This window comes from Sapajus apella, unplaced genomic scaffold (assembly GCF_009761245.1).
Source record: "Sapajus apella isolate SASKATOON/1434 unplaced genomic scaffold, GSC_monkey_1.0 scaffold65, whole genome shotgun sequence".
Taxonomy (NCBI): Eukaryota; Metazoa; Chordata; class Mammalia; order Primates; family Cebidae; genus Sapajus; species Sapajus apella.
In genome coordinates, this window is record NW_022437005.1 from 2,393,700 (window position 1) to 2,419,911 (window position 26,212).

The 26,212-nt window shown below is 40.3% G+C and overlaps 1 protein-coding gene across 2 annotated transcripts in view; it reads left to right on the top strand.

Annotated features, from left to right (window-relative positions):
• The window catches only part of MACROD2 (mono-ADP ribosylhydrolase 2), a 2,030,631-nt gene that overhangs the window by 1,469,160 nt on the left and 535,259 nt on the right, over positions 1 to 26,212 (top strand). For both annotated transcript variants that reach the window (XM_032248219.1, XM_032248220.1), the window contains exon 8: positions 18,561 to 18,634. In XM_032248219.1, coding sequence (XP_032104110.1) covers positions 18,561 to 18,634 — 74 coding nt within the window. The remainder of the gene's footprint in view (positions 1 to 18,560; positions 18,635 to 26,212) is intronic.

Sequence of the window (26,212 nt, forward strand, 5' to 3'; positions counted from 1 at the left end):
ATGGGTGCCCCTATTTTAGGAGCTGGGTTTAAAGTAATTAACAGTTTTGAAGTAATAATCTAGCCAATTAGCTTTTATGAGTATTGTGTTTTATCACAGCACAATTCCCTTGTTCGCTGTGTACTCTCCGTCTACCCCTTTTCTCTACTGCCTTCTCTTCACTGTCCTGCCCTGTGGATGGCTGCCCGAGCTCCCTTGCTGGTCTGTACTTCCCACCCCAGCGTTGATACCATCTTTCTGGCAATGACGTTGTCCCTCCATGACCGTGGTTAGCTGGGCAGCCTGTACCTTCCAGCTCCTGTGCTCTCTTGCTGGGCTATGGTAATGTAATTCCCCAACTCTTCCCCTGGAGTGCTCACTGCTTTCCTCTGCTATCGACTGAGTGTCTCCATGTATATTGCTTGTATGTTAATCATCCCTATGTCTTCATAAGTGGTCTCGCTATCAAATCTCTGCATTTAAAGCATCTAAGGAAATCCTATTTCCTACCCAGACCCTGATGGTTACACTTTACTTTCCCTAGCCATAGCATTCTTCAAACATGAAGGAGCACACATATTTAATATTTAATCATACTGTGCTTAAGTTGATACATTGAAATGCCATCGTTCTCATTTTGCTAGCATGCTACTCAAAACATTATTTGTGAGAGAAAAGAAAATAGAAGATGCCAGACAACATTATGGTCTTGGTTCATCTGCACATGTCAGTTCATACGTAGGATCTATGTCAATGGAAGCAAACCAGGAAGCTGTCTGAATACCTTGGTTCAGTATCCATCACTCTGGAATGACTGATGTGCTTTATAAACATGAGGGCAGAGACTGGCCAAATTTCCTTTCAATCTGTGTAATAAAAGCTAAGATGAGGTAAATGTATTCACTTTGTGTTTATATTCTATATAGTGTATGTGATATGTATATTTCTATGTATATGATATATGTATTTACACATATACACAATAGAGAGAGAGATTCTCAACTATGAATGGTACTACTTAAATGCAGTGTTAGCTAAAAGAAAGGCATTACATAAATAAATATTATGGTTAAAAAAGAAAGGCCAGAGAGCCTACTCTCATGCTTTTGCTGTGTAGCTAAAGTCATAGAAAATAAACACCTTTTAAAAAACTAATATCTACAAGACAGCATACAAACATCTGTAGTTTAATTTGGGTGTAAGTTACACAGGTGCTGAAGGAATTGCCTGGAGTTAAGAGAGAAAGTGACTAGGCAGAAATAAATTCTGAAACAGGACTGGCTTCTGCCGTTGTGGAAAGGTAAATTAGATCGCTGCTATATAATATTAGTGGACACCAAACCATTGAATTTCTTCTTTTTTTTTTCTTTTTCTATAGAAGTCTTTATGGGATTGGTAGAACAGCTTTGGGGAGATTTGTGAATCTTTTGATTTGGGAGGTGTGGAGGGAGGTAGCAGGGGATGAATCGCCATTCCCACTGATGCCCACCCAGGCTCTGATTTTCTTCCTTACTTCCGGTCATGTAGATGATTCCACTGCCCTCTTCCCTTTTCTCTTGAAACTGCTACTGCCTGTTCCATCCCAGGCTTTCTCTCTTAAGCCTGGCTGGAGTAAAAGCCAAGATCTCCACAGTTTATTTCCTTTTTACTCCTAAAGACAAACTCACATTTCCTTTAAGTTTTCAAGGTTTTCTACTAATAATGATGGTATAATAAAGATTTGACAGCACGCCAAAGAAGATATACAGATGGCAAATAAGCATATGAAAAAATGTTCAGCATCATATGTCATGAAGGGAAACACAAATTAAAACAACAGGAAGATACCATTACACACCTGTTAGAATGGCCAAAATCCAAAACACTGATGATACCAAGTGCGGATGCGGAATATGCAGCAACAGAAACTCTCCTTCTTTGCTGTTCTCCAGGTAGGGATTGTAAAGCTTAAGAAAATACACTGAAGTCCTTGGTCTACTTTCTCTAACTCTTAAAAGGGGTGAACTCTGTGCAAATATGAAGGTGTGAGAGACTGAGTTTTGTAGCAGACTGACGAACTGTCTTCTAAAGGGGCTGTAACGTTGTGTTCCCCACCAACAATGAATGAGCGTCCCTGTTGTTCCACATCCTCACCAGCGTTTGCTATTGTCAGTGTTTTGGATCCTGGCTATTCTAATAGACGTGTAATGGTATCTCTTTGTTGTTTTAATTTGCATTTCTTTTATGACGTATGATGTTGAGCATCTTTTCATATGTCTATTTGCCATCTGTATATCTTCTTTGGTGGGGTGTTTGTTGAAGTCTTTTGCCAATTTTTAATTGGGTTGTTCAATTTTTTATTAATGAGTTTTAAGAGTTCCTTGTATATTTAGCATAATCCTTGATCATACATGTCTTTTGCAAATGTTTTCTGTCAGTCTATGGCTTGCCTTCTCATTCTCTTGACATTGTCTTTTGCAGAGCAGATTTTTTTTTAATTTTAATGAAATTTAGCTTATTTCTTTTTCATAAAGCATATCTTTGGTGTTGAATCTAAAATGTCGCCACTGTGTCCATAGTCGCCTAGGTTTTATCCTGTTATCCTCTAGGAGTTTTATAGGTCCTTGTTTTAAATTTAGGACTATGATGAACTTTGAGTTATTTTTTGTCAAGTGTGTAAAATCTGTGCCTCAATTCATTTCTTGGATGCGAGTGTCCAGTTGCTCTAGCCCAGTTTGTTGAAGACTTACTTCATTGTAGCGCCTTTGTTACTTGGCAAAGGTTAGTTGACAATATTTATGAGGGTCTATTCACAGACTCTGTACTCTTCTTCAGTGATCTATTTGTCCATCCTTTTGCCAATACCACACTGTCTTGATACTGAAGCTTTATAGTAAGTCTTGAAGTCAGGTAGTGTCAGTCCTGTGACTATTCTTCTCCAATATGCATTGGCTGTTCTGCGACTTTTATCCTGCCACTTAAATTTAAGAATCCACTTGTTTATATTCACAAGATAACTTGCTGAAATCTAGGTTAGGATTGCATTGAAAATATAGATTCTTCTTTCCAACCATAAAGTTGGGAAGAACTGACATCTTAGCAACATTGAGTATTTCTATCCACGCACATAGACTATCTCTTCATTTATTTGGTTCTTCTTTGATTTCCTTTTTCGGTTTTGGAGTTGTCTTCCTATAGATCTTTTACATATTTTGTTAGATTTGTGCCTAAGTATTTCATTTTCAGAGTGGCTAATGTAGGTGGTATTTTGTGTTTAATTTCAAAATCTACTAGTTCATTGTTGGTACATAGGAAAATGTTTGGCATTTGCATATTAACCTTGTATCTTGCAATCTTGCTATCATTGCTTATTTTCTTCAGGATTTTTTCCTACACAGACAATCATGTCTTCTATGAATAAAGACAGTTTTGCTTCTTTCTTTCTCATCAGTATGCCTTTTATTTTATTTTTCTTGTCTTACTGCTTTATCTAGGACTTCCAGTGTGATGCTATTAAGTTCCTGGTTGGTAATTTTAGTATCTCTGCCATATCTAATTCTGATGCTCCATCTGTCTCTTTAAACTTTGCTTTTTTCTTTTAGCAAGGCTTATAAGTTTTTCTTGACAGCCAGACATAATGGACTATGTAGAAGAAGAAAAGGAACTATAATAAATAAGCCTTCAGTCATGTGGAGGTTCGATGACAGGGGAGAAGATGCATTATATAGTCATGTGATTAGGCCTCGGTCTTTTTGCAACCCTGTACCTCTGAACTGTGAACCTCTCAAGTGTTTCTTAGGTCCTCCACCTCTTTTAGATAGGACGGGAGGGCTAGAGTAAGCTGGAATTAGTCATTTCCTCTCTGCTATATGGAGGGCTAGAGTGGGATGGGCTGGAATTGAGTATTTCCCTTTCCCCAGGTTGATTAGCATCTGATAGAACCCCAATAATTTAGCCTCAGGTAAAACATTTTCTCTTGAGGGCAGGCCTCGTTGTGACAAACAGAATGCTGTGGCATGTTTCAAGATGTTTCTTCCCCCACTTCCCCTACTTCTGGAAGCATGAGGGGATTTTTTCTAATATTTACTGTAAGAACCTGGTCCAGCTCCTGGAGGTAAAACTCACAAAACCTTGATGGCCCCGGATGAATGGATCTCCCTAAAGACTTGTCCACGTGGTGCCTCCAGCAATCCTTCAATTAGAGTTTAGGCTTTTCTACTCCAGGACTGGCTCCTGCAGAGGTTTCTGCTAGGGGGTTTCTGCTCAGCTAAGTTGTGATTCTCTGTACCCACCTGTTTGTCCCTCCAATTTTGGGGCCAGCAGTTTGCTCTGTGACCGCACTTCTTCAATGGATCTAAAGAAAGTGGTTGCTTACTTTTAGTTGATTTACCTCTTCACCTGTTAGCACGTGTTAGGACGGAGTGACAACTTCCAAACTCCTTATGTGTTGAACCGCCTATATTTTGTTATTCTCACCATCTAGGATATTTAGGAAAGTAAGAAAAAGATGATGTTCTGGCTCTCATTTTGTCATCCTCCTGACCCTTCATTTTCTTTGAGCCTAGGCACAAAAATGAAGGCCTGATACTTTATAAGAAGAAAATGTCAGGTGTTTATAAGTGAAATACTGCAAAAACATAGACTTGATTTTTCCCTAGAGGAATACTTTCAATACACACAAAAGTTCTACTTTCCCAAAAAAGGTTCATCAAAGTAAATCTCTAACATTTGTGTTTAAATGGATATTTATTTCCACTATGAGCACATCCTCAACTTCTTTTCTTGCCCCAGCAGGTTTTCATGGCACATTACAACTCCATGCTATCTTGTATCTGCTTACTACAGCTCAAGCAGGAGAACAAATTGATTTTTGATGAGAAATATGCCTTTCTGGGGTTTCATTATTCTACCACAAACTTAGTCCAGAGCTCATAGTTTGTGAAATACTGTCATTCATTATTAAGACAAACAATGATGTTGCTGTGGGAAATTTGCATTTTAAAATGCAGTTTTCCTCCTTTAAAATTCTGTGGCTTATTTGATCTCTTCATTCTCCTATCATTCGTCAAACGTTCACTATACCCCAAGTGCCTTCCTGTGCTTAAGAGGAATGAGCCAGGTTCTGTCTGTTTGAGGGAAACGGTACATGCATCACTTCTAATTACATCTCTCTAGGCATTTTCAGGAGCAGTAACTTATGTTTGGGTAAAACTTAGAAATCCAAAACCAACCAAGGGAATGTTTTAGGTAGAATAGTAAAAGATCTTGTATGCAATTATTGCATGAATCACAGTCGATGACTCCGGTCATTCCAAATTCATTTTAGATGATTTAAAGAAATGTATCCATATTATTAGGATGTGGTGAAATCCACTGTATGGCAATTTGGGGAGTTTAACAAGTTTCTTTTGGGGGTTGATATTATAGGCAATGATATGTATGATATAATTTCCTCAGAGGTTTAGCTTTAAATGAGGTGGTTTTGTTAAAATCTGTTTATCTACTATCTGTTCCTCTTACCCAAAATTGTATTTTCTAACATTAAGAAGAGATTCTGAAAAAAAAAAAATCTAGGTAATGTCAAGTTCCAGGGGCAGAGAGGGGCTAATGAAACCACATTTGAACTTGAAAACTGAACCCACCTATACTTCCAGTCGTTACTCTGTGGCACATTGAAGAGCATGGAGCGCTCACCTGCGTTTCCAGGCCTCCTGTGCACAACTGCATTCCTGTACCTTTAGGCCTTCTTACATCTTTTAGCTTTCTTACCTTATTCAGTAAATAAGTTACACTTAGGGAAAGAGGGCTTACAAGAAGACCTGGAGGGGAGCAAAATGCATGTGGCTTGTGCAATTTAATCTTCACGACAAGAGAGTAGACTTATCCCCTCTTATATGTTACTGGTGAAGACGCCGAGGAATAGAGACCTGTTTTGCTCACTCAGATTGTACGTTCCAGGGAAGGGATTCAACGCCTGGTAGGTCTGACTCTAAAGCCAGAGTTTCTCTCAAACCAGTTCTCAGCTGTGTTTGAATTCATCAAATTGGTAAGCAGAATTTATTATGTGGAGAATATTTTTACCTTCGACAGATAGTCAGTAATTGAAGCCAGATTCCAAAGGTGGCAAAGACCTAGATAGGAATGAGAACCATCTTCAAGTTTTGTACATCCTCAGAGGGATTTCTGAAACATTGTATGTTCACCAGCATTATTAGTTCTCACTCAGTGTCAGTCATATTTTCCATATTACAAACAACCTCGAAAACCAAGTAGTTGACAGCAAGTGGCATATATTGTCTTGTTTACAAGACTGCAAGACTGCGGGTTGGCTGTGGTTTACCTGATCAAGGCTAGGCTTGACCTAACCAAGCTGGACTCTCGGCTTCTGTTGGGTCTTTTCCGTCTTTTCATTTTGGGTACCTGTCTGAAAGGGCAGTGGCTGTCGGAGACATTCTCTTTCCATACCAGCAAAGACTTTTTAAAACCTCACATCTGCTCATTTACCACTGATTATAGCAAGTCATATGGCCAAACTCAACATCTGTGGGGCAGGGAAATATGCTCCCCCCAGGGGGGCAGGCTCTACAAATTCAGATGGCAAAGATAAGCAAAGAATTGGGAACACTTATCTAATCCAGCACACTCAGAAAGTGAACTAAAGAAGGCATCCCAACAGTCTACTGGTGTTACCACTCATGCCAAACTTGAAGCTACGTCCTCCGACTTAACACTGGAATTTTAGGATTGCCTCACTTGGTTTCTCTTGGAATGTCTTTGAAAATGAGTTTTAGGATGATGTCCCTCAGCAGATTTTAATTATATCATATAATATACTTTGAATCACAAAATCATAATCAAATTATGTATTATTTTTAATCATAATCTTAGTCCTTAAAATTGCATTGATCTCTGTCTCAGTCAGCAAAGGTGTGGCTGCCATTGTACATTCTAACCAAACCACAGAATAGGAGTCTTGCCACTGAACCACTCCTATTTAGGCAAATTCCACGTGCTACCAGCAAATGAAGTCAGACAGACCTCAGAATAGAGTGTTACGGCCAGAGTCTGTCTTAAGGTTCAAATATGAAAAGGAAAGATTCTCCATGCCAATGTTCACCTTAGTGGAGCTGGGCACAGAAGTTTTACAGAGCAATTCCTGGAATTTTGAGGACAGTTTATAAACTCAGGCCTTCAGGGAGCTTGACTGTCACTGAAGAGCAGAAGCCAATCGTCAGGGGATTTGAGAGCTATCTTTCTCTCTTCTACACTAGGGTAATAAGGGTGAGTGCTGCAGAGGCAGTGGTGACATGTTCAGCATGCCTCCTTCTGGAGAATCATGCACCTCTCTGTGCCCGTGAGAGCACAGAAGCTCTTTGGGACAGAAGTGGTTTACATCCTGAGAGTCTGTAACAAAGCCAAGAGATCCTGTCTGGTGCTATGTCCCTGAAAGAGATCCTGCACTCTGTCCTAGTCTAGGGGTGCTAGGACAGAGGCCTTTGTCAAAACCTAAAGCCAAGGGGACTTAGCTCTCATTCTCCTAGGTCACGTATTTAAGTTGATCAAGGTCACGTGCCAGGATACCAGCCCACACACCATCCACAACCTAGCCTGGAGCCTGGAACCTGGCATGCCCTTGGTCCTCAGAATGGTTGGAACATACCAGAGAGCCTCTACATCAGACTCCAGCCTGAATGTTACATGGTTTCAAACTCCAAAGAAAAGCAATCAGATTGGAAGCTCCTATGGACAGAGAGCTCTACAGAATTCCACAGATTCCTCGTAGGCCTCAGGTGGTACAGAATCACTGCAGGATGCTAGGCAGCCTCCTGGAACACAGGAGCAGCCAGGTAGTTCTTGTGTTCACAAACGTGGCACGACACTATGTTGAACCTTTTTTGCTTTGGGCCGGACGGCGGAAAGGAGAACAAGATAGACAGAGCTCTGTCTCATGGAGCTTAAATTCCAGCAGGGTAGACACATAATAATCACAAAAACAAAACAGACATCATTTCAGGTAGTAAGAAAAGCAGCCAAAGAGCCCTGCAATCCAAGGTGAGGATTTTGGTCATAAGTGCAGAGGAAGCCACTGGGGGCCTCCTCGTGTGGACATGACGTGGTATGCTTTATGTTTGGAAAGATCACTGGTTACCAGGACTGTGCACCATCGAATGCCACCCATTCAATAAGCAGAAACTGCATTTTAATCTCTCAATACTTCCCCATATAAGCCTTTTCTATTCAAATGTGATGTCCTCAATGAACTCCTTTGATTACCCCTGCAGGAAAAATGTTCTTTTAAGAAAGAATTTCTAAAAACCCTATTCCAGGTGATTCTATGAGATCTTTCATCTCCTTTCTCAGAAGGCTTACCCAGGGGTAGCAGAACAGCTTGCATAGAATAGAATTTATTTCACGAGCCATTTCTCCAGTCATTATTATAATTCCATAGGCAAAGGGTGATTTTAAAAATACTCTCAGAAATAGACACTGGAGCTCATAAGTTTGAGGAGCTGATGAAGCTTGCATAGATTGTAACCTTGTGTCCTATAAAAATGCAGCTCAGTGATATCTGCTTTGCAGAGCAGAAGAAACACAGCTTGAAAGGAAAACTTTGTTTCACACTTTTTTTAAATAAATGAAAGAAAAAGTGTCTCAAGACCAAGGCAGAATATAGTAGAATTTATAGAGTATCATTTGCTTTGGCACACATAACGTCAAGTGAAATGAAAGAATGGATGTGAAGAGATTAAGAAGGGAAGAAACACAATACTCCCCTCTCCCTTTTGATGTTATAACTAATTCTAGAGGCCCTGCTAGGGACAACAGTGCTGCGCTGAATAAAATACATAAAGGAGTAAGATGGGACCATGGGGAAGGACCCGATGTCACGGAGTTTCCATAGGGAGCCAGCGGGCCACAAATCCACACGCTCCTATCATGTCCAGAATGATGGTACCTAAATGTTCAATGTAATTGGACGATCGGAACTGGTCGCTTTTCTACATTCTCAAGAGACGCTTCGAGCCCCACCCACACTCTGTAATGAAGATGTTAAACGGTAGAATGGGTGCTGTTACCTGAAAAAGCAGATAGCACATCTGATCCCATGGGTCCTCTGGACGTGGTGCTCTGCAACAGCTCTCTGCCCATAGGAGTTTCTGATTTCCTTTCTTTGGGGTTGGAAACCATGTAACATCCAGGCTAGGCTCTCTGGTATGTTTCATCCTTTCTGAGGACCAACGGCATGCCAGGCTCCAGGCTCCAGGCGAGGGTGTGGACGGGGTGTGGGCTGGTGTCCTGGTGCTGTCCCTTGCTTGAGTCCTCCAGGAGCCACTTTTCCTCTTCTGTAAAATGGGAAAGATTATATACATTTTGAAGGAAGTTTTCGGGGTTTGATTTATTTTATGTGGAAGCCAGAGGTGCTTTGGCTTCTAAGAATAGCCTAGGCTCCCACGCATGCCCACCATAGCGTATCATTACTTTCTCTTCAAGCAGATGCAAGTCCTAACTGCCTTACTGGGTTATATTGAGTCTGCCAAAGCTCACATGACAAAGTCACACTATACTTTGCACACCTCTTGGCATTTCCTTCCTTCTTTCCTTTGCCTCCCTTCCTCCCTCCCTCCCTTCCTTCCTTTCTTCTTTCCTTCTTCCTTCATTTCCTTCCCTTTCTTTCTCCCTCCCTCCCTCTCTCTCTTTCTTTTTATTTTTTTCCTTCCTTCCTTCCTTTCCTTTCCTTTCTTTCTTTCTTCCCTTTTTTTTTTCTTTTTTTCTCTTTTCCTTTCCTCCTCCCTTCTTTCTCCATTTTTCTTCTTCTTTCTTCTTTCTTTCAACAGGGTTTCACTCAGTTATCTGGGCTGAAGTGCAGCCTCCAACTCCTAGTCTCAAGCAGTCCTCCCATCTCAGCCTCCTTTGTAGCTTGGGTTACGGGCATGGGCTTGGCTGATTTAAAAAATTTTTTTTATATTTTTGTAGTGATGGGATCTCTCTGTTGCCCAGGCTGGTCTAGAATTCTTTGGCTCAAGTGATCCTCCTGCCAAAACCTCCCCAAATGCAAAGATTAAGGGCATGAGACACTGCACCTGGCCTTGAGTGTTTTCAATATAAATTCAAATTAATTATCTTTGCCCCTTTTCCTCAATACAATAACGTTGCTGTCCATTTACAAGCAACTCATATTTCTTTTTCTTTTCTACTTTCCATTATATTCTTATGAAGATTACATAATACATATAAATGTATTTTTATGAAGATTAAATGAGATAATACATATAAATGCTACTAAGTAGAGTAACTTGCACATAGTAATTGCTCAACAAATGCTAACAGCAGTAGCAGTTGCAGTAGTTTATTAGTATTGCAAAAGTGCTGTCTTGACTAGCGGGCCAGGTTTACATGCCAATGTGTGCCTGGGCTAGATGACCTCCATACTCCCTGAAATGAAATATTATGGTGCTTTGATGCTGACAGCCAGTGAGCTCCCCAACTCCTTCTCCCCACTTAATTACCTATTTTATAGAACATTTCTCTACCATACACGTGCTAGAGATTACGACTAGAATACAGCGGAGAGAGGGTGATCGCAGGATCACACATGACACTTCTTTGTCTCAGATCCCTCAATATATCTTGGTTGCTGTCATGATTCAACTACCTCTAAAAAGCAGATTGAAAAGCAGGGATTTGGGTGTAAGTCATTAATTTGGGAGGTAATTTTTGGAAAGAGAGACAAAGAAAGGAAGCAAATAAAGAATGCATCATCAAGGCATTTGCCACTGTGGGCAAGCGGGGTGTGACCTCGCTGAGTAGCTCTGGGAAACTATAAAGCCCACAGCTGAGCATTTTCCCCTGAGGGGTGAGGGGCCATAGTGTTTACCCAGCAACTCTCATTAATCATTGGTTGAAGGATATTTTTTGGTGGGTAGGGCCTTGTTTCCTGACCCTTTAGGTTTGCCCTACATGTGGCGAAGGAATCTCTGGCCACCAGAAGGAGCCCTCAGGTAAAAGGGGCTGGCAGGTTTAAGTCAAAGCAACTTGCAAGGAAATGGCATACGCCAGGAAGATACATGCAGTGCATCGTCAGCGTCTGCTATGGTTACGCAACTTACGAATACTCCATGTTATGTGTATATACTCAAGTAACAAAACCAGATCACAAAACAGCTGCAATTCCACTCTCTTAACGGCAGACTGTGGACACCTCACCCTTGCCTACGAGGTGCCCCTTTGTGCTCCTGGGTGAAGCCAGTGACACCTTTTTAGCATTCTGCTGCCCTGCTCCCTGCAGTAACAGGGGCCAGTGTCACTCTTATTACTTCACCTGTTTTATCTTTTGTGAAACTCAGCCTTTAGCCAGAATGGTCTGAGTGGCTGGTCTAGAAATTGCTTAACGGTGAAGTTCCTTCAGCTCATTTCTCCCAAGTAATTTGATTTCATCGTGCTATCAGAATTGCTTTTATGGGTTGGAAGGAGGCCTGGGGTAAGAGGTTGATGAAAGCTGTGTTGAGATTTAAAAAAATGAAATAAATATATTGCCCAGTACTTCCCACGACACCCTCCATCTATGCCCTCCGATCTCCTCTCCGTGCATGGTAGGGTGTGCATGTGTATGTTCAGGAGAAATTAAAATAACAACACACAACTCATCTCACATTTGTATTTCTTTTCACCCGAGCTTGAAACGTATACTGTTTTCCTTCCTTGCGATCCCACAACAGAACTTGTGTGCTAAGATGGAAAAATATTATGGTTATATTCTCTGAAATTATCGAGCAAAGTATAATTTTGCATTGATAGTCAATGTTGACAATCCCCGTTCAACTGATGTCAACATATTGATCAGCCCAGTGATACATCCTTCTCACTTAGGACACTCATAGGTTTCTATCAGTGCTGAAGGTCTCGCATTTGATAACTTCATAATATTTCTATTTTGAGGGTATGCGTGTGAATAAAAATAACACGGCGCCATGCTTTCCTCATTAAAGACTTGGCAGGAATAGAGAGCTCAGAAGTAGATGTGGATTTCATGTGCAGAGTTCAAGGGAGTTTGATTTTTTCAAACTACTGCTCCTAACTTCTGCATATTTATAGTACTACAGTACCAATTTGGTGCTTTTAGTCACTTGGAAGGCTGGCTAGTATAGCAACTACTTTCTAAATAATATGCAGTCTACACAGGGATTTATGATTTCATAAAATCGCCAGTGTTTTGTCACAGCTTTGGCACCCGTGCTTGGCTGGGTGGGGTGAGGGTATGGATGAAAACCCTCTGAGGTTAAAACCACCACAAAAGGCATCATTCAGCTGAAAATAAAATGACTGAGTACCTAAAGAATAGTTTTAGATTTGTGAGTTTTGCCTGGGCATGGGTCTCTAGCGCGCTGTCTTCTTACAAACTGCTAGAAAGGCAGTTAAAGCTGAGGTGAGACCTGGCTACAGGTCTAGAAGGGGATGTTGAGGGAAGCCCTGGGCAGACTCTAAATGGTGCATGAGGCTAAGGCTTTAAAGCCTGGCTTCATTATACCAAATTATTAGTATACCAAAATCATGTTCAATTTTATTTTATTTTATTTTTTGGTAGTAAGAACCTCTTTGAAACGATTGATTTAAAGTATCGCCATAGGCCTTTCTATGATATGGTGATCTATAGCTCCAAATAGACTTTCATTTTAAAGTTTAAAACAAAAGCTAACCTGTTGCTTCTGACTCCAAAAAGGACAGTTTTACTGGCAGAGTAAGTCATGTCTATCTTTATTTTAGGGGAATATGCTAGAGTTCTGGTAAACATATTTGGATTTTATATCAGGTGAACAAAATTAGTTTCTACATGGCAGCCTTTGGATGAAATTAAAGATAATAGGGAATTAGCAATAACAGTAAAAAATAAAAAATAAGTAGAGGGGAAAATTGTCCATAGTCAAAGTGAAAAACCAGATTCACTGTAGCTGTATTGGAGCCGTTCTGGGTTTCGACAGTACCAACAAACATACAGTTTAGAGGTGGAGTAGAATCTTCAATGGGTCTTTATTGCCGTATCTTTCTGAAGTGACAATTGATGAAACGAAATATCGGCTTAACCAAGTAGAAGGAAAATGTCCACCTAATGAGTGATTTGATGTGCTGTGGATGAAAACTAATTTCAATTTGCTGTTTCACTTCTGTCTCTCTTATTTAAATTGTTTTGATGTTCTGTTGACAGAGTTTGTCCTTTCTTGGCTTAAGAACATCACGGCTTTGCAGGGAGAAGACAGGCAAATCATAAAGCTTGTCTGGGCTTCTGGTTATAAAAAGTATTGAAGAGCCTAAAGCTGTCTTTAAGAGCTTGAAATGTGGTCAAGAGAGTATAATTAGAAAGTATGTCTCAACATACTAAATAAATAGATCAGCAGAGATTATTAAAAGACATTATTTTAAACTTTCATATACTTCTGGTGGGAGTGTTATTGGCACAGCTGCTTTGGAAAACTGGCAGAATCTACCAGAGTCAAGCATAACATGGCATCCAGCTGCCCTTCCTCTTGGATATATTCTCAACAGAAACACATGCTTATGTGCACCAAGTCATGTATGAGAATGTTCACGGTAGCTTTATTCATAACAGTCTCAAACTGGGAACAGTCCAGTTATTCATCAACACCAGACTGGATAAACAGATCGTGGAATATCCATACAATAGAATGCAGCACTCCAATAACATGAGCTACTGTTATATGTAACCCCATGAATAAATCAGACAGGCATAATTTTGAACAAAGCCATAGACAGAAAAGAACACACATTATGTAATTCTGTATATGTGAAGTATAAAATCAGAAAACTAACCTTTGATCATAGAATCCAGAATAGTGGTTATTTTGAGGGCTGGGCATTGACTCAGGACAAGGCAGCTTTCTGGGGTATTAGAAGTGTCTTGTACCTTGAGCTGCATAATGGGGTGTCTGTGCGCACGTGTGTGTGTGTGTATATGTGTGTGTGTAAAAATTGCAAGCACTTTCTATACAAAAGTAAATAAGAAAAAAAATCATTTATAAATTGTATAAGTCAACTTACACGTTTACAATAAAAGTTAATTTTATGAAGCCATCCTAATGAGTAGGAAACTAACCTTTAGAATACCAGTAGAAGCACAGAAGCTGTGTGCACCTGCATACACACACACATGCAACACTCTGCATGCCTGGCCCTAAATTATTCATGGCTTGTTCAGCCTCATTGATTGTCATAGTTGGAGGAAATTTCCCATGTCGTCTGATTCAGTGATTCATCTGAAGCTTGTCTGTAGCCTCCCCTCTGGGTGGCCATTCTGCTTTTGTGAACAAAAGTTTCCTGGTGACCAGAATATGCTGTGATGTTTTGAGGAAAGCCTTGCTCTCTTGGGAGCCCATCCGTAGGCTAAAACCTGTCTTTGTCCATTCATTGGTCTTATTTGTAACCCTGGAGGTCTTGCAGTTAAGTGGAGAAAGAATTGTCCTGTTGCTGTTTACCCTGAACATCATGTTTTATCTTGTACGTCCATGTCCACCGAAAGCATATTTTCAGAAATACTCATCTTGATATTTTTCTCCCCTTTTAATTAATCACAAAACATCTTCCTAACAGGAACTAGATTTTCTAATAAGTCTTTTCAATAATTTTCCCCAGGGATGAAAAGGGATATTCTGAATATAACAATCTGTTGAGTACCTTCTCAGCACCCCTTCCTCCTCCCCGTACTCTAAGGCTAAACACCCTTGTGCTCCCAGGAAGGAGCCTTTTCCTGTTGCCAATATGTGCAAAGATCCACAAGTCTGTAATCCAGTCAGTCATTCAACACCTAGTTACTGATTATTGTCTATGTGCTAGCAATGTTTTAGGTATCCAGTGGTAAGCAAAGACAGATGTGTTATCTGCCTCCCAGAGTTTTCACTCTATTAAGGTTATTCATCACATATTTACATAAATAAATATAGAATTGCCAACTGTGATGGGTCTGTGAGGTAAAGGTACATGGTGTTTTGAAAACACAACCTAGGGAAGTCATCAATGTCAGAGAAGCCATTCCTGAAGAAGTGGTCACGGAGCAGAGGATGAATAAAATGGAAATACGCTAGGAAAAGAGGAGGGGGGAAAATGTCTTTTCAGAAAGCGGAAGAAGCATGAACAAAGCCTTATGATGAAAGGATGGCAAAATAAAAATACCACATTCAAAGGCCAGAAAGATGGCTGTGTCATTGGAGTGGAGAAAACAAAGAGCAATGCAACATGAGATGAGGCTAGACAGACAGGGAGGAGCCAGCTCCTTGAGGAGAGAACTGTTGCCATTGACCTGGGCGGAGTGGCTTGAAGCCAGAGTTGGCTTCAAATGCTGGCAAAAGAATATTCCTTAGAAGGTAGCTGAGCAAACAAACCAACGAGAAAATGGTTTTTGAGAGAGCCCTGCTTAAATTAGTAACTTTGAATTGGGAATGTTGCATCAAGGTCCAGAGCACGATCCATGGAGGAGGTTGTTGTGGAAGATGAGTGGGTCACTCTCTTGGATGTTGAAATCACCCGGGGTTATAGCAAACCTTGAGGTTAAGATGAAAACCATGACACAGTGCCAGATGCTTTGATGAATATGACAGAGTGATCAGGAGGTCACAAATAATTGAGAACTGACCATAGTTGCCATGGTTCTATGACAACTTGTATAATTTCTCTGTGGGGAATTATGTCTTCTAAAGGTGAATGTTAATGCTGATGGTCGTGGTTGCAGTATTTATTAATTTTTATAGCCCTATAATTTTGTGATGTAAGTACTTATTAAACATGCTTAAAATTTGGAGAGGAATTTTATAAGTTGAGAATAAATAAGAGAAAACTGAAACATCCACGTAGAAAGGCCCCCTGGGGTCACTGGAATGTGTAACACTAAGCTAAGATGCCCATGTTTATTCTGTGTCGGAGAGTCAACAAAGGCTGCCTCTGTACTGAGGAAGGTTGAGGTGTAATGTTAACTGTGCTGTAGGAAGAATCACTTGAAAGCGGCTCCTAAGATAGACTGGAGAAGGGAAGGAAGACCAAAGGAGCACAGTTATCAACTGCAGTTGTCTGGGTGAGGACCGATCAAATCTTGAATGAAATCAATGGGAAAGAGAGGAAAGGAAGGGAAGGAGGACGACAGTTCAGAGGAACAATGCCTTTAGGACTCGGTTACCGGCAGGGAAGGCAGTCAAATATGGCAGTAACTAGGAGAGAGGTAAAGCCATAGACAGAAACCAGAAAGCCAGGATGACGTTGGTTTTAGGTGGGAACATGTATTGCGTTTCTGGTGCTGAAGCCTATCAAGGAGAGGTATCCAGGCAATTATGAATGCAGGTGTTAAATTCAGGGCAGAGATGGCCTGAAAAGGCCTCCTATGGTTAACCCCCTAACAGCAAATCCTGGCCTCCTCCTCCTCCTCCGCAGCTCACTCGTACTTTCTTCCCGCTTTCTTCTCCCCTTCATTTTTCCTAACCTTTCCCATTAACTCCTTGGGACTCACAGCTTATTTCTGAGGATAACGTCTCCTTGGTTCCCCATTGTACAGCTCTCTTCTTCAAATACTCTGTTATTTCCTGCAAGCCCACACTTTTTTCTTGCTTAGTCCTCTTCATCTGTGTCCACATACCCCTAATCCACTAGTCAGGCTGCATTTTGTTTGCCCCTTTACTTGTCTGTTTCCTCCCCTAGACTTTGGGCTTTTAGAGGACAGGCACTCATTAAAAGCATGACGTAATTACTCATGTGGGGTTCAGTAATAATTTTTAAATAAATTAACTGACAATGAACTTGAAAGAAAATTTAAGGGTTTTACATTTGGATGCATTCATTTAAAGAACACGAATAGGATTAACCAATTCATAACAAATGCACAGTCCCAAATTTGGTAGACATTACAAAGGTTCAAGAACTTAGGCACATTTTCTCTATCACGGTTATTGTCTCTAAGAAAAATGAAGCTTGGCTCGGATTTGTTTGATTGCCTTTCCTAACACACTCTCTAGCAAAGCCTGTAGAAACCTAATCAGAAAAGCAACACATATTCTTGGAAATGGGGACAGTATCTGTCTTTTTCCTGTACTGTCACTCGTTTTTTCCTGAAGACCTATTGCGATCTAACCATCGGTTTGAACTACTAGAATACATATTTGCCCTCCAATAAAACCAGATCTTTTAAGTCTTGCTTCTCTCCATTTCTGGAACATCTCTCTTTCTGCATCTATATGGACAATGTCCCAGGAGATTCTGGACTAGGAGATATCCTCATAGACATGCCAGAGTAGAAAGGAAAAAAGATGACTGAGTTTAGGATGCTGGGAACGGCACACATTGAATGAATGCCGCTAGAGAAAGAAATCGGGAAAGAATTGGTCAAACAGGAAGAAGAAGACATGGAACCAGGCAGGGTTGAAAAATTCAGGAGGAGAATTCACACATTCATAAAGACAGAAAGTTAATTAATGGTTACCAGGGGCTTTGGGTGACAGATCGGGGAGTGACCATTAACGGGTACAGAGTTTAGTTATGGCATGATAAAAAATATTCTGGAACTAGTGAAATATTCTAGATTCGTGATAAAAATATTCTGGAATTAGTCTATAAAATCCAGACTTTATAAACATGGTCCATACCACTGAATTGTAAACTTTAAAACAATAAGAAAAATCTGGGAGAGGCAAATAAAACAAAAAATGAGTCAAACACATCTAACACCAGAGCTTGAAGATAAATTAAAAGGTGATGGGATTTGGGGATTAGGAAGCCAGTGATGAGCTCAAACGAGAGTAGGTTCAGTAGCATAGTCACGCCCATCTCTTCTTCTTCCTGCTCCATAAATATATAAATTTATAAGTTTCTTCCTTCACATACCATCACTGTTGGCAGAATGTCTGATGATTCTGCAGGTCCAGGAACATGTTTGATTTAGATCAGTTAAACCGATATTCTGAATGTGTTTGGGAGACTCTGAGCATGTGTGCTCCTGCTCCCTGGGACGAAGCGTAAGTCTGTCATTCTTGCTGCTCTTCTAAAACTAAACCTATACAACAAGACCTGGTTAGTTCATGCTGTCTGAATTCCAGGCATCACCCCTGCTGGCCCCAAGTGAAACAGGAGCTACCCTCTGAATTCTGACGATAGCTTTCTATGGTATGGTTCATTGGTGGAGTTCTGCTGGCCTTGTGATCGGCAGAACTGACCCAGCGCTAAGGATGTGTTTTCTCTGAGACACACGTACTTTTGTTTAAACTGAGGATAATAAACTTTAATCTGAACACTTCTTATAAGAAAATAATATGAAAGAACATTGTAATCTATTAAGTATATGTAAATACATTTTTAATTGATATTGTTATAGGATTAGAGACAAATTCTTTATTGTCTTTTTTTTTTTTTTTTGTCTGTACTGGTGTAAGACCAGCCCTCTTAATGCAGGATCACAGGCTTTATATCCACGTACACCTTCCTGAGGGCTGTACTCATTGGTTGAATTGAATATTGTTTAAATGAGAAAACTCCAGTATCATAGCATGATTAACCTCTCTATTGCCTTCATCTTTCATTGTTCATTTGGTTTTTTTTTTTTTCTGCTCTTCATCTAGGCTTTCCCAACGAGCCTGCTGCCGTCATTGCCCTCAGCACCATTAAGGAATGGCTTGCCAAGAATCACCATGAGGTAGGAGGAACAACATGATCAGTGAATATCCGAGATGGTGTAATTTGATCTCAGCTCCCCCCCCAAAAAAGCAGATAAATTTTATAAATATCAGCTAAACCTAGTCATTGAGCCAAAGCTAGCTGACCATTCTTCACTTGGGTTACATGGTTAATTAAATATGCGGTAACTCTCTTGGTCTATTTGATGGTGAAAATGGGTGAAGTGATCAGATTCATTTAGCCATAATCTTATCTTTTACATCTATGGGTAGTATGTGTTATATGTGTGAAAAAGAGAGCAGGATGGATTTCATTAAGAATAAGGAGTTTTCTTATGCTATTTGCCTTAGAGCTATCTTTGTTGACTTGAGATTCCTGGGGTACAGTAATTGTTTGGTATCCTGTGTTCTTTGGATTTGTAACTAATCACTTCCCTAAAGTGACTTCTGAGTGTGAGATTGAAGTGGGCTTGGATAATTGATCACAAAATCGTTATGAGCAGGATTTCTTATGAAACTAAATGCCTTCATCAGAGTATTCATCATGCTTCCTATTCTGCTTACTTAATAAGATCTTTGTGATATATTTAGTGATGAACAGGGGAATCACTCAAGTAAACAAAGCAGCAAAATAACTAGAGACCATGAGCTTTAGATTTCAGAAATGTGTCGATTTACATATTGTTAGAGCAAGGAGGTTTCAGACAATGCACAATCTTATGCATTTTTCTCCTGATTTTGTTTTTTTCTGTTATTCAAGTGACGGCTATAATGTGTTTCATTTTATGATGGGCCATGAATTTGGCTTTTTTCCTTGGGTAGGAGATGAATTATTTGGCAATGATTAGGTATGGAAACAGGTGACAGGGTTTTCAAATGGGAGAGCACTTCGTACTTTTGTGTGTTTTAAGAAACAGCAGTGCCGTTTTCTAATTATTGTAATTGCAGCATTTCTTAACTGGATATGAACATTGCTAATCTCAAGTAGAAATAAAGACCACAGGGCCAAGCCTATCCATTTTGGTGCTTACCCTTTATTTCCCTCTCACTTTGAACTGTGTAAATATGGAAACTTCAATTTAAAGGATATCTTAAATTACCTCAAAGAAGCAGAAGAAAAACAAACAGCTGAAATAACCAGCTTACAAAACATGTCTTTGACATGCGTTACTTTCTTTTCACAACAACCTATGAAATCTTTAGGATAGGTATATGTTATCCTCATCCACATTCTCCGTTAAAAGTTTAAATGACACACTCAACCTTGGAAAGTCACAGAGACAAGAAACTGACCCATTTCTCATAACTCATTGGATGTTCCTCATTGGAATGTCACCGAGGCCAGAAAAAAACACTCAGTTCTTTTAAAAGCCAGTTATCTTCAATATATGGATTGGTCATAGTAAATGTTCCACACCTGGATTATATGCTTTGCAAAAGTGTAGCATGTTGCATGAGTGAAAATTGATAACTGAGCGAGTGTATCAGTGCATATCCATCATTTCCACTAGAGTAGCAATCCAAGGATATGCCCCACTGCAGGAAGTTTTCAGGCATCATCTTGGCATGTGATGGGCATACACATAATCTTACATCATCGAGGATGTGGTGATGAAGAATAAACATATCGGTCACACACACAGCTCGTCGACAAATTCTACTCATTGATTCTCTTTAGCTAAATTATTCAGAATGTTATTTTCCATAGAAATTTTCTAATCTAGTGTCTTCTACTTAAGTCACTTACCGATCCTGTCTTTGAGTCCATTCTTTTCCTTTCATATCCTTTTATTTTTCTGTTAATTTCTTGGGTCCATGGTAGAAAGTATAGAGAATTTGGATTGAGAAACTCGGTTGTTGCTCTTGCAACTTGAAGCATATCCTGTGCTGATTCCCTTTGTAAAAAGACTCCTAGTTTCAATATGCCGATTTAAGTAAGTCAACTGGAACATACCAGGTTTTTCTAAATAAATGTATTATAATTGGTAGATAATAGATAAAAGCTGAATAAATTGATTAGCTAGCAGTATTTTGATTTGTTTTTTGCTCTTTGAAAATAAACAGACTAGGTTAAGGATGTATAAAGGAGTATTGGTTCTAATCGTTTTTGCTTCTTTGCACTATTGTTTTGATGTCCTGATTGTTTAAGCTACTTATTCATTCATTCACTCATTTGATAAATATTTATTGAATCCCCCTAAGTACCAGATACTTTTTTTTAATATATTCTAGGGAGAGAGCACTGAAAAACAAAATCCTTGCTTTGTGGTATTGGTAGTCTAGAAAAATAATTATGTTTACTTAACGTAAATTAAGCAAATATAAAAATAAAGAAATAGGAAATTTCAAAGAGTGCTTTACCGAATAAAGAAGGGCAATTGGAGGATGTGTGTTTAGGTAAAGTAAAGGATATAATCTTGGAACACAGATTTGTACAATGGGAAGGAGGAAACCAAACCATACAGAGGTCTTGAGGTAAAACATTCCACACGGAGGTAACCCCAGAAGAAAAGCCGGAAGAGAGAATGAGCTTACTGCTTGCTAGCTGTGGTGAGACCCAATGTGATTGAAGCCGAGAGATAAAAGAATGGCAGGAGAGAAGTCTGGAGAAATAAACAGAGGTCACATTATAGGGTCTTGTGGTTCATAGAGAGACTTTGAATTTTATTCTAGTGGGTAGTTGTCGAAAAGTTTTGGGCAGGAGAATAACAGATATAATTCACCTTTAAAAAACAAGCCTGACTGCTCTTTGGAAAATGATATCTGATATTTATAAGGTACCAGAGTAGGAAATGGTAGACGCACTAAGAGGATGCTGCAGTAAATCCAGGCAGGAGATGAGAGTGCTCTGGAATACGGTGATGGTATGAAAGGAGGTAACAAGCATCAAGTTTTGGGTACACTTTGAAGATGCAGCCAATAGGACTAGAGGACCGTTTTCAGTTAGGATAGGGTAGCTTATGCCACAATTACAAACAACCCCCAATTCTTGGTATCACAAAGAGCGAAGATTTGTTTCTTGTTCATCCTGTTTGTACATCTTGAATCAGAAGAGAGATCTGACTTACAAACTCAGGCTGACAGACACTCTACCATGTGAAGTATCATCTATCACATGACCAGAAAAGATTGATAATCAATTCCCTTGTAGAAATATTTCTACAAAGGAATGATGCGTGCAGCTTTCGCTCACATTTCATTGTCCAGGAAAAGGCACCCAGGAACTTAGTTCCTGGAGACAAGAAAGTATAGTCTTTTTGTATGTTCAGAATAGAGCAAACTGAATATCTACAAAAATTAGTAATGTCTATTATAAAGGTAAGTCAGATGTGATATATGACAAAAACAGAAGAATCATGGATGACAACTAAATTTTTGGCCTGAGCTGCTGGGTAAATTTTGGTGCATTTACTGAGATGAGGAATATTATTCTAAGAGCATGTTTATATGAAAATATAAAGAAAACAAGAATTGTGTTGTCACGTTATGGATAGTTAAGTCTGAGGTGATTTTAGATATCTAATGAAGATTTCAAATAGATACTTGGTTATTGGAGCATAAAGCTCAAGAAAAGTAGGAAAGAAAGATGTGGTGAAATTGATCAGATTACCATAACCTTAACTTGGGTTTGGCCTCAGCTTGAGATTGCTTGCAAGAAATAGAATATAGTCAAACTAGATTACATAAAGGAGAGTGTGTTGTATAAGCGAACCTCATTTAAAAAAAAAAAAAGTCTTGAAATCCAAGGGCCAGAACTAGAGAGGGGTCTCGTGAATGAATCCCAAACTAGACATCCGGTAAGAACCGAGGTAGCTCATTTTCATTCTCTCCCACTCCAAGTCTGTGTCTCCCCATGTCTTTGTTTCATTATTATCATCATTTTGCATGTTGTCTTTTCTTCTCATTCACCTGCTTACGCGTGGCCCCATCATGATTGTGTCTGTCCATTTGTGGGTCAGTCCTCTGCTCGGTGGACAAGGCTGCATTTTCTGAAACTCTTAGCTGGTCAGGTTTCCTCAGAATTTTCCTTTGAAAAACAAAAAGAGGAATCCATGTAATGTGATTCTCCCATCAGTGACCATACTTTTCTTATTCAGCTGATTTTATTATTCAACGTTTACAAATTTCATGGTTTGTGGCTGTCATTCCCCATAAATAATTGATGCTTTCAGATAATTGATGGGCTTTTACATTTCACCATTAACTTACTCCCTGATTTCTAAACCATCAGGAATGTGCACTTCTCAACACAGTGGTTGATTTGCTTACATTTAATTTCATAAATCATCACCAGCCGGTGTGGCTGGATACTTCCACACCCAGAGAGGCTTGACTGGAGTCCCAGCGGTCAGGAGGAGGAAGTTCATGTCTGTTGTCCACCATCCACTTGTTTAATTTCCCCAAAGTCTGAACTGCAAGGGCACAGCCTATATTTAAGAGGACTCAGAAACCCGAGGGTGAGAGCCCTGCTGCACACACAGTGCAGTGATTCAAACAGTGGCAGCTCTAGCACAAAAGCTAAAGCGGCACTTTAACCAAAAAAAAAAAAAAAAGGAACGGGAATTCTCAGAAGACTGTAACTGAGATACCAAAATGACTTAGAACTGGAAAACATAATGACTCTAGAGTTGAAAAATTTTTTAAAAAGTAAAAGAATATTCACTACTGAGAACTGAATTATTGCCGTGAGAAAATCAGATAGATGAATTATCTCACAACACAGAAGAGAAATACAAAGAAATGAAAATCATGACTGAAGAGGTAAGGTGGCAGCGAAACCCAGGGATCAAACACGAGGCAGGCAGGGGCTGAGGATTACCCACGGGCATTTTCAGCTAAATTAAGTCTTAAGAACATCTGAGTTCAGAAAACCAAAAGAAAAGAATATCAGAGTTGGCAGTAAAAATTGGCAGCACGTAGCAGATAACCTTTCTCTAAGTGCACCATTTTTCTCAAGTAGCAACTTTATTACAGAATAGGTGAGCAAAATAAGGGACTGTTACGGAATTGAACAATGGAATGTGGCCTAGATTTGTAGTCGGGGTGGCTGCTCTGTGTTGTCAAATGCAATTTCATGCATTCCTTATTTTTCATGCTTTCAATATAAAAATATAATTCTTTGTGGAATAGAGATTTCCCCACTCTGCAGCTCTGAGCCCCTCTGCTCCTATCTGGAAGCTAGGCTAAGAAATGTTTTTACAGGGCCTGTTTTATTGTTCTACCCCAGGGTCTCATGGCATTTGGCTCTTGGTCTCTGTGACAATGTACATATTTGCCATTTTTTCCACAGAAAAGTAGAACAGGATGCATTTCACCCTTCAGAGCCACAAATGGCCTGATATTGTGAGATATTTTCAAGTCATGGTGGGGTGGTCATATTTGATATTTCGGATACCCCAAAGGAGCAAGCGCCCTACAGCACATAGCACCGTGTGTTTGGTTTCCCAGAAAACCCTGTTAGTCAGTGGATAAGCCTTCTAAGATGAAGATTCTGAGCTGGAAGATCAATGAGTTTCCTGGGAACTTTTTTGTTTTTGAGACAGTCTCACTCTGTCACCCAGGCTGGAGTTCAGTGGCTCAATCTTGGCTCACTGTAACCTCACTGCCTCACATGTCCCAGTTCAAGCAGTTCTCCTGCCTCAGCCTCCTGTGTAGCTGGGATTATAAGCACGCACTACCATGCCCAGCTAATTTTTGTATTTTTACTAGAGATGGGGTTTCACCATTTTGGTCAGGCTGATCTTGAACTCCTGACCTTGTGATTCACCTGCCTCAGCCTCCCAAAGTGCTGGGATTATAGGCATGAGCCACCGTGCCCAGCCCCTGAGAACTGAGAATTTTAAATGTGGAACCCTAAGGTACTGATCAAGGATCAGTTGTCTCATGAAGGAAACCTGAACCCCTCTCGTCCTCCCATCAGTAGTAAAGAAGCAGCTAGATGGACAGGTGCCCGGCATTATAGGAGGCTCTAGGTAAAGCTGTGGCCACCTACAGCTATCCAAAGGGGAGCCCATGGTTCCCCTGCGGCCGGGCTGCAGCATCATCTCTGTGAGCTGTTGGGGATAGACTTCTTCCCGCTGTACTACTCCAAAGGAGTTCCGTAATATCCTCCTTCCTATCTAGGCTGTTCTCCTCCCCAGATAGATCCCATTGTTCTGGGCTGGGGACAGTTCAATGGAGAAATCTTGGGTTCATCTCTGAAGGCCCTAGTTTAGGTCACCTGGCTAGATTGGAAATCACTGGCAGGGAAGAACCCCAGCTCTGCATTTTCAAAACCTAAATAGATTTTCTCTTATGTAGGAGGAAGGTGGTAGTTTTCTCTCCTCGCATGCAGGGTTTGGGTCTTTGCCTACCATAATTTTTTTTAAACTATGCTTTTAGCATAAACAGTTTGTTGTTCAAAATGTTAAAAATCGTCTACTTGTCATTTAAATAGTTTACTCTGTGCCTTCGGAGGGAAACACAACACCTGTGGTATTGCTATTTGTCACTTGAAGTAGCAAGCCTACAGATGTAGCAGGGGATCCTGAGATGCTGTGTAGATGTGGCAGCATCGCTCTGGGACAGATGTCCAGCTCTGCAATTTGGTGCCAGCCAAGGCTCTCAGACCTTACTCAGTGTGGTCTAGACCTCGTGGTAAGCTGCTGAGAGCCAGAGATAAAATTAGCTTTGAGTTCATCCTTGGTGTCCTTTGGAAGTAGAGACGTCGGTTTCTACTGCGTAGAAGCAGTTGGCCTTATCACCCTCCCCTGCCTTCCAGTATTCAGGTACATCATTCACAAACTGCTGAAGAAGCTGAACAGATTTCTCTACCCCAGAAAACAGAATTGGGAATCCACTGTAGAAATGCATGTCCAGCCTCCTGGATGGTTCAGCTGCTGCTCTCATGCTGATTTGACAAGGTCAAGGACCCAGCCACTTGTTTCCCCCTGAGCGATCACAAAGGAACTGTTGCACTTTAGCGTCTGGTGCCAAGACTATTTTTTCCCCTCCTTGGCAGAGGTCTTTGAGCATATGCAGTGTTAAAAATTGTTTGCCACTTTTATTTCAGCATCACATTATGGATCACCAAAAAAAAAACCCAGTGTGGGGCCTGCCTTATGTCTCTGATGCGAAATGCCTTAGGATCTTTGTGATTCTTAAAAAGGGGTTTTAAACAAAACATGAAATGATGCCTACATTTATGATGGGAAAATTAGATATTTCAAAACAAGCTCCAAATTCCTGTGGACTATTGTTTACACTTATGCAAAAGCATCATGTGCTGTCCTCCAATCTCTGCAGTGCATGGGTGTGGTTCACATTCGGAGACGTGGAGGGAGCAAGTGGAATGCTCCGTGCTCTCCCTCAGGAGTCTTTTTATGTCTACAAACATCACCTGAGTATCTGTTATGACCTTAGTTTTTGGTGGAATTTAGTGTTAAATTTCGTGTGCTTGAAAAAAGCAACTCCGTCTTTGAAATGGTCACATCCTGTGCAGCAGTGTGGTTATGGTAATCATCATCACCATCCTCATATGCTGCCACAGAAATGTATCCTTTGGCCCAAACAGGACGTTCAGGTGGAACTGTGACACTCGTAGGCTGTGACAGCACTGA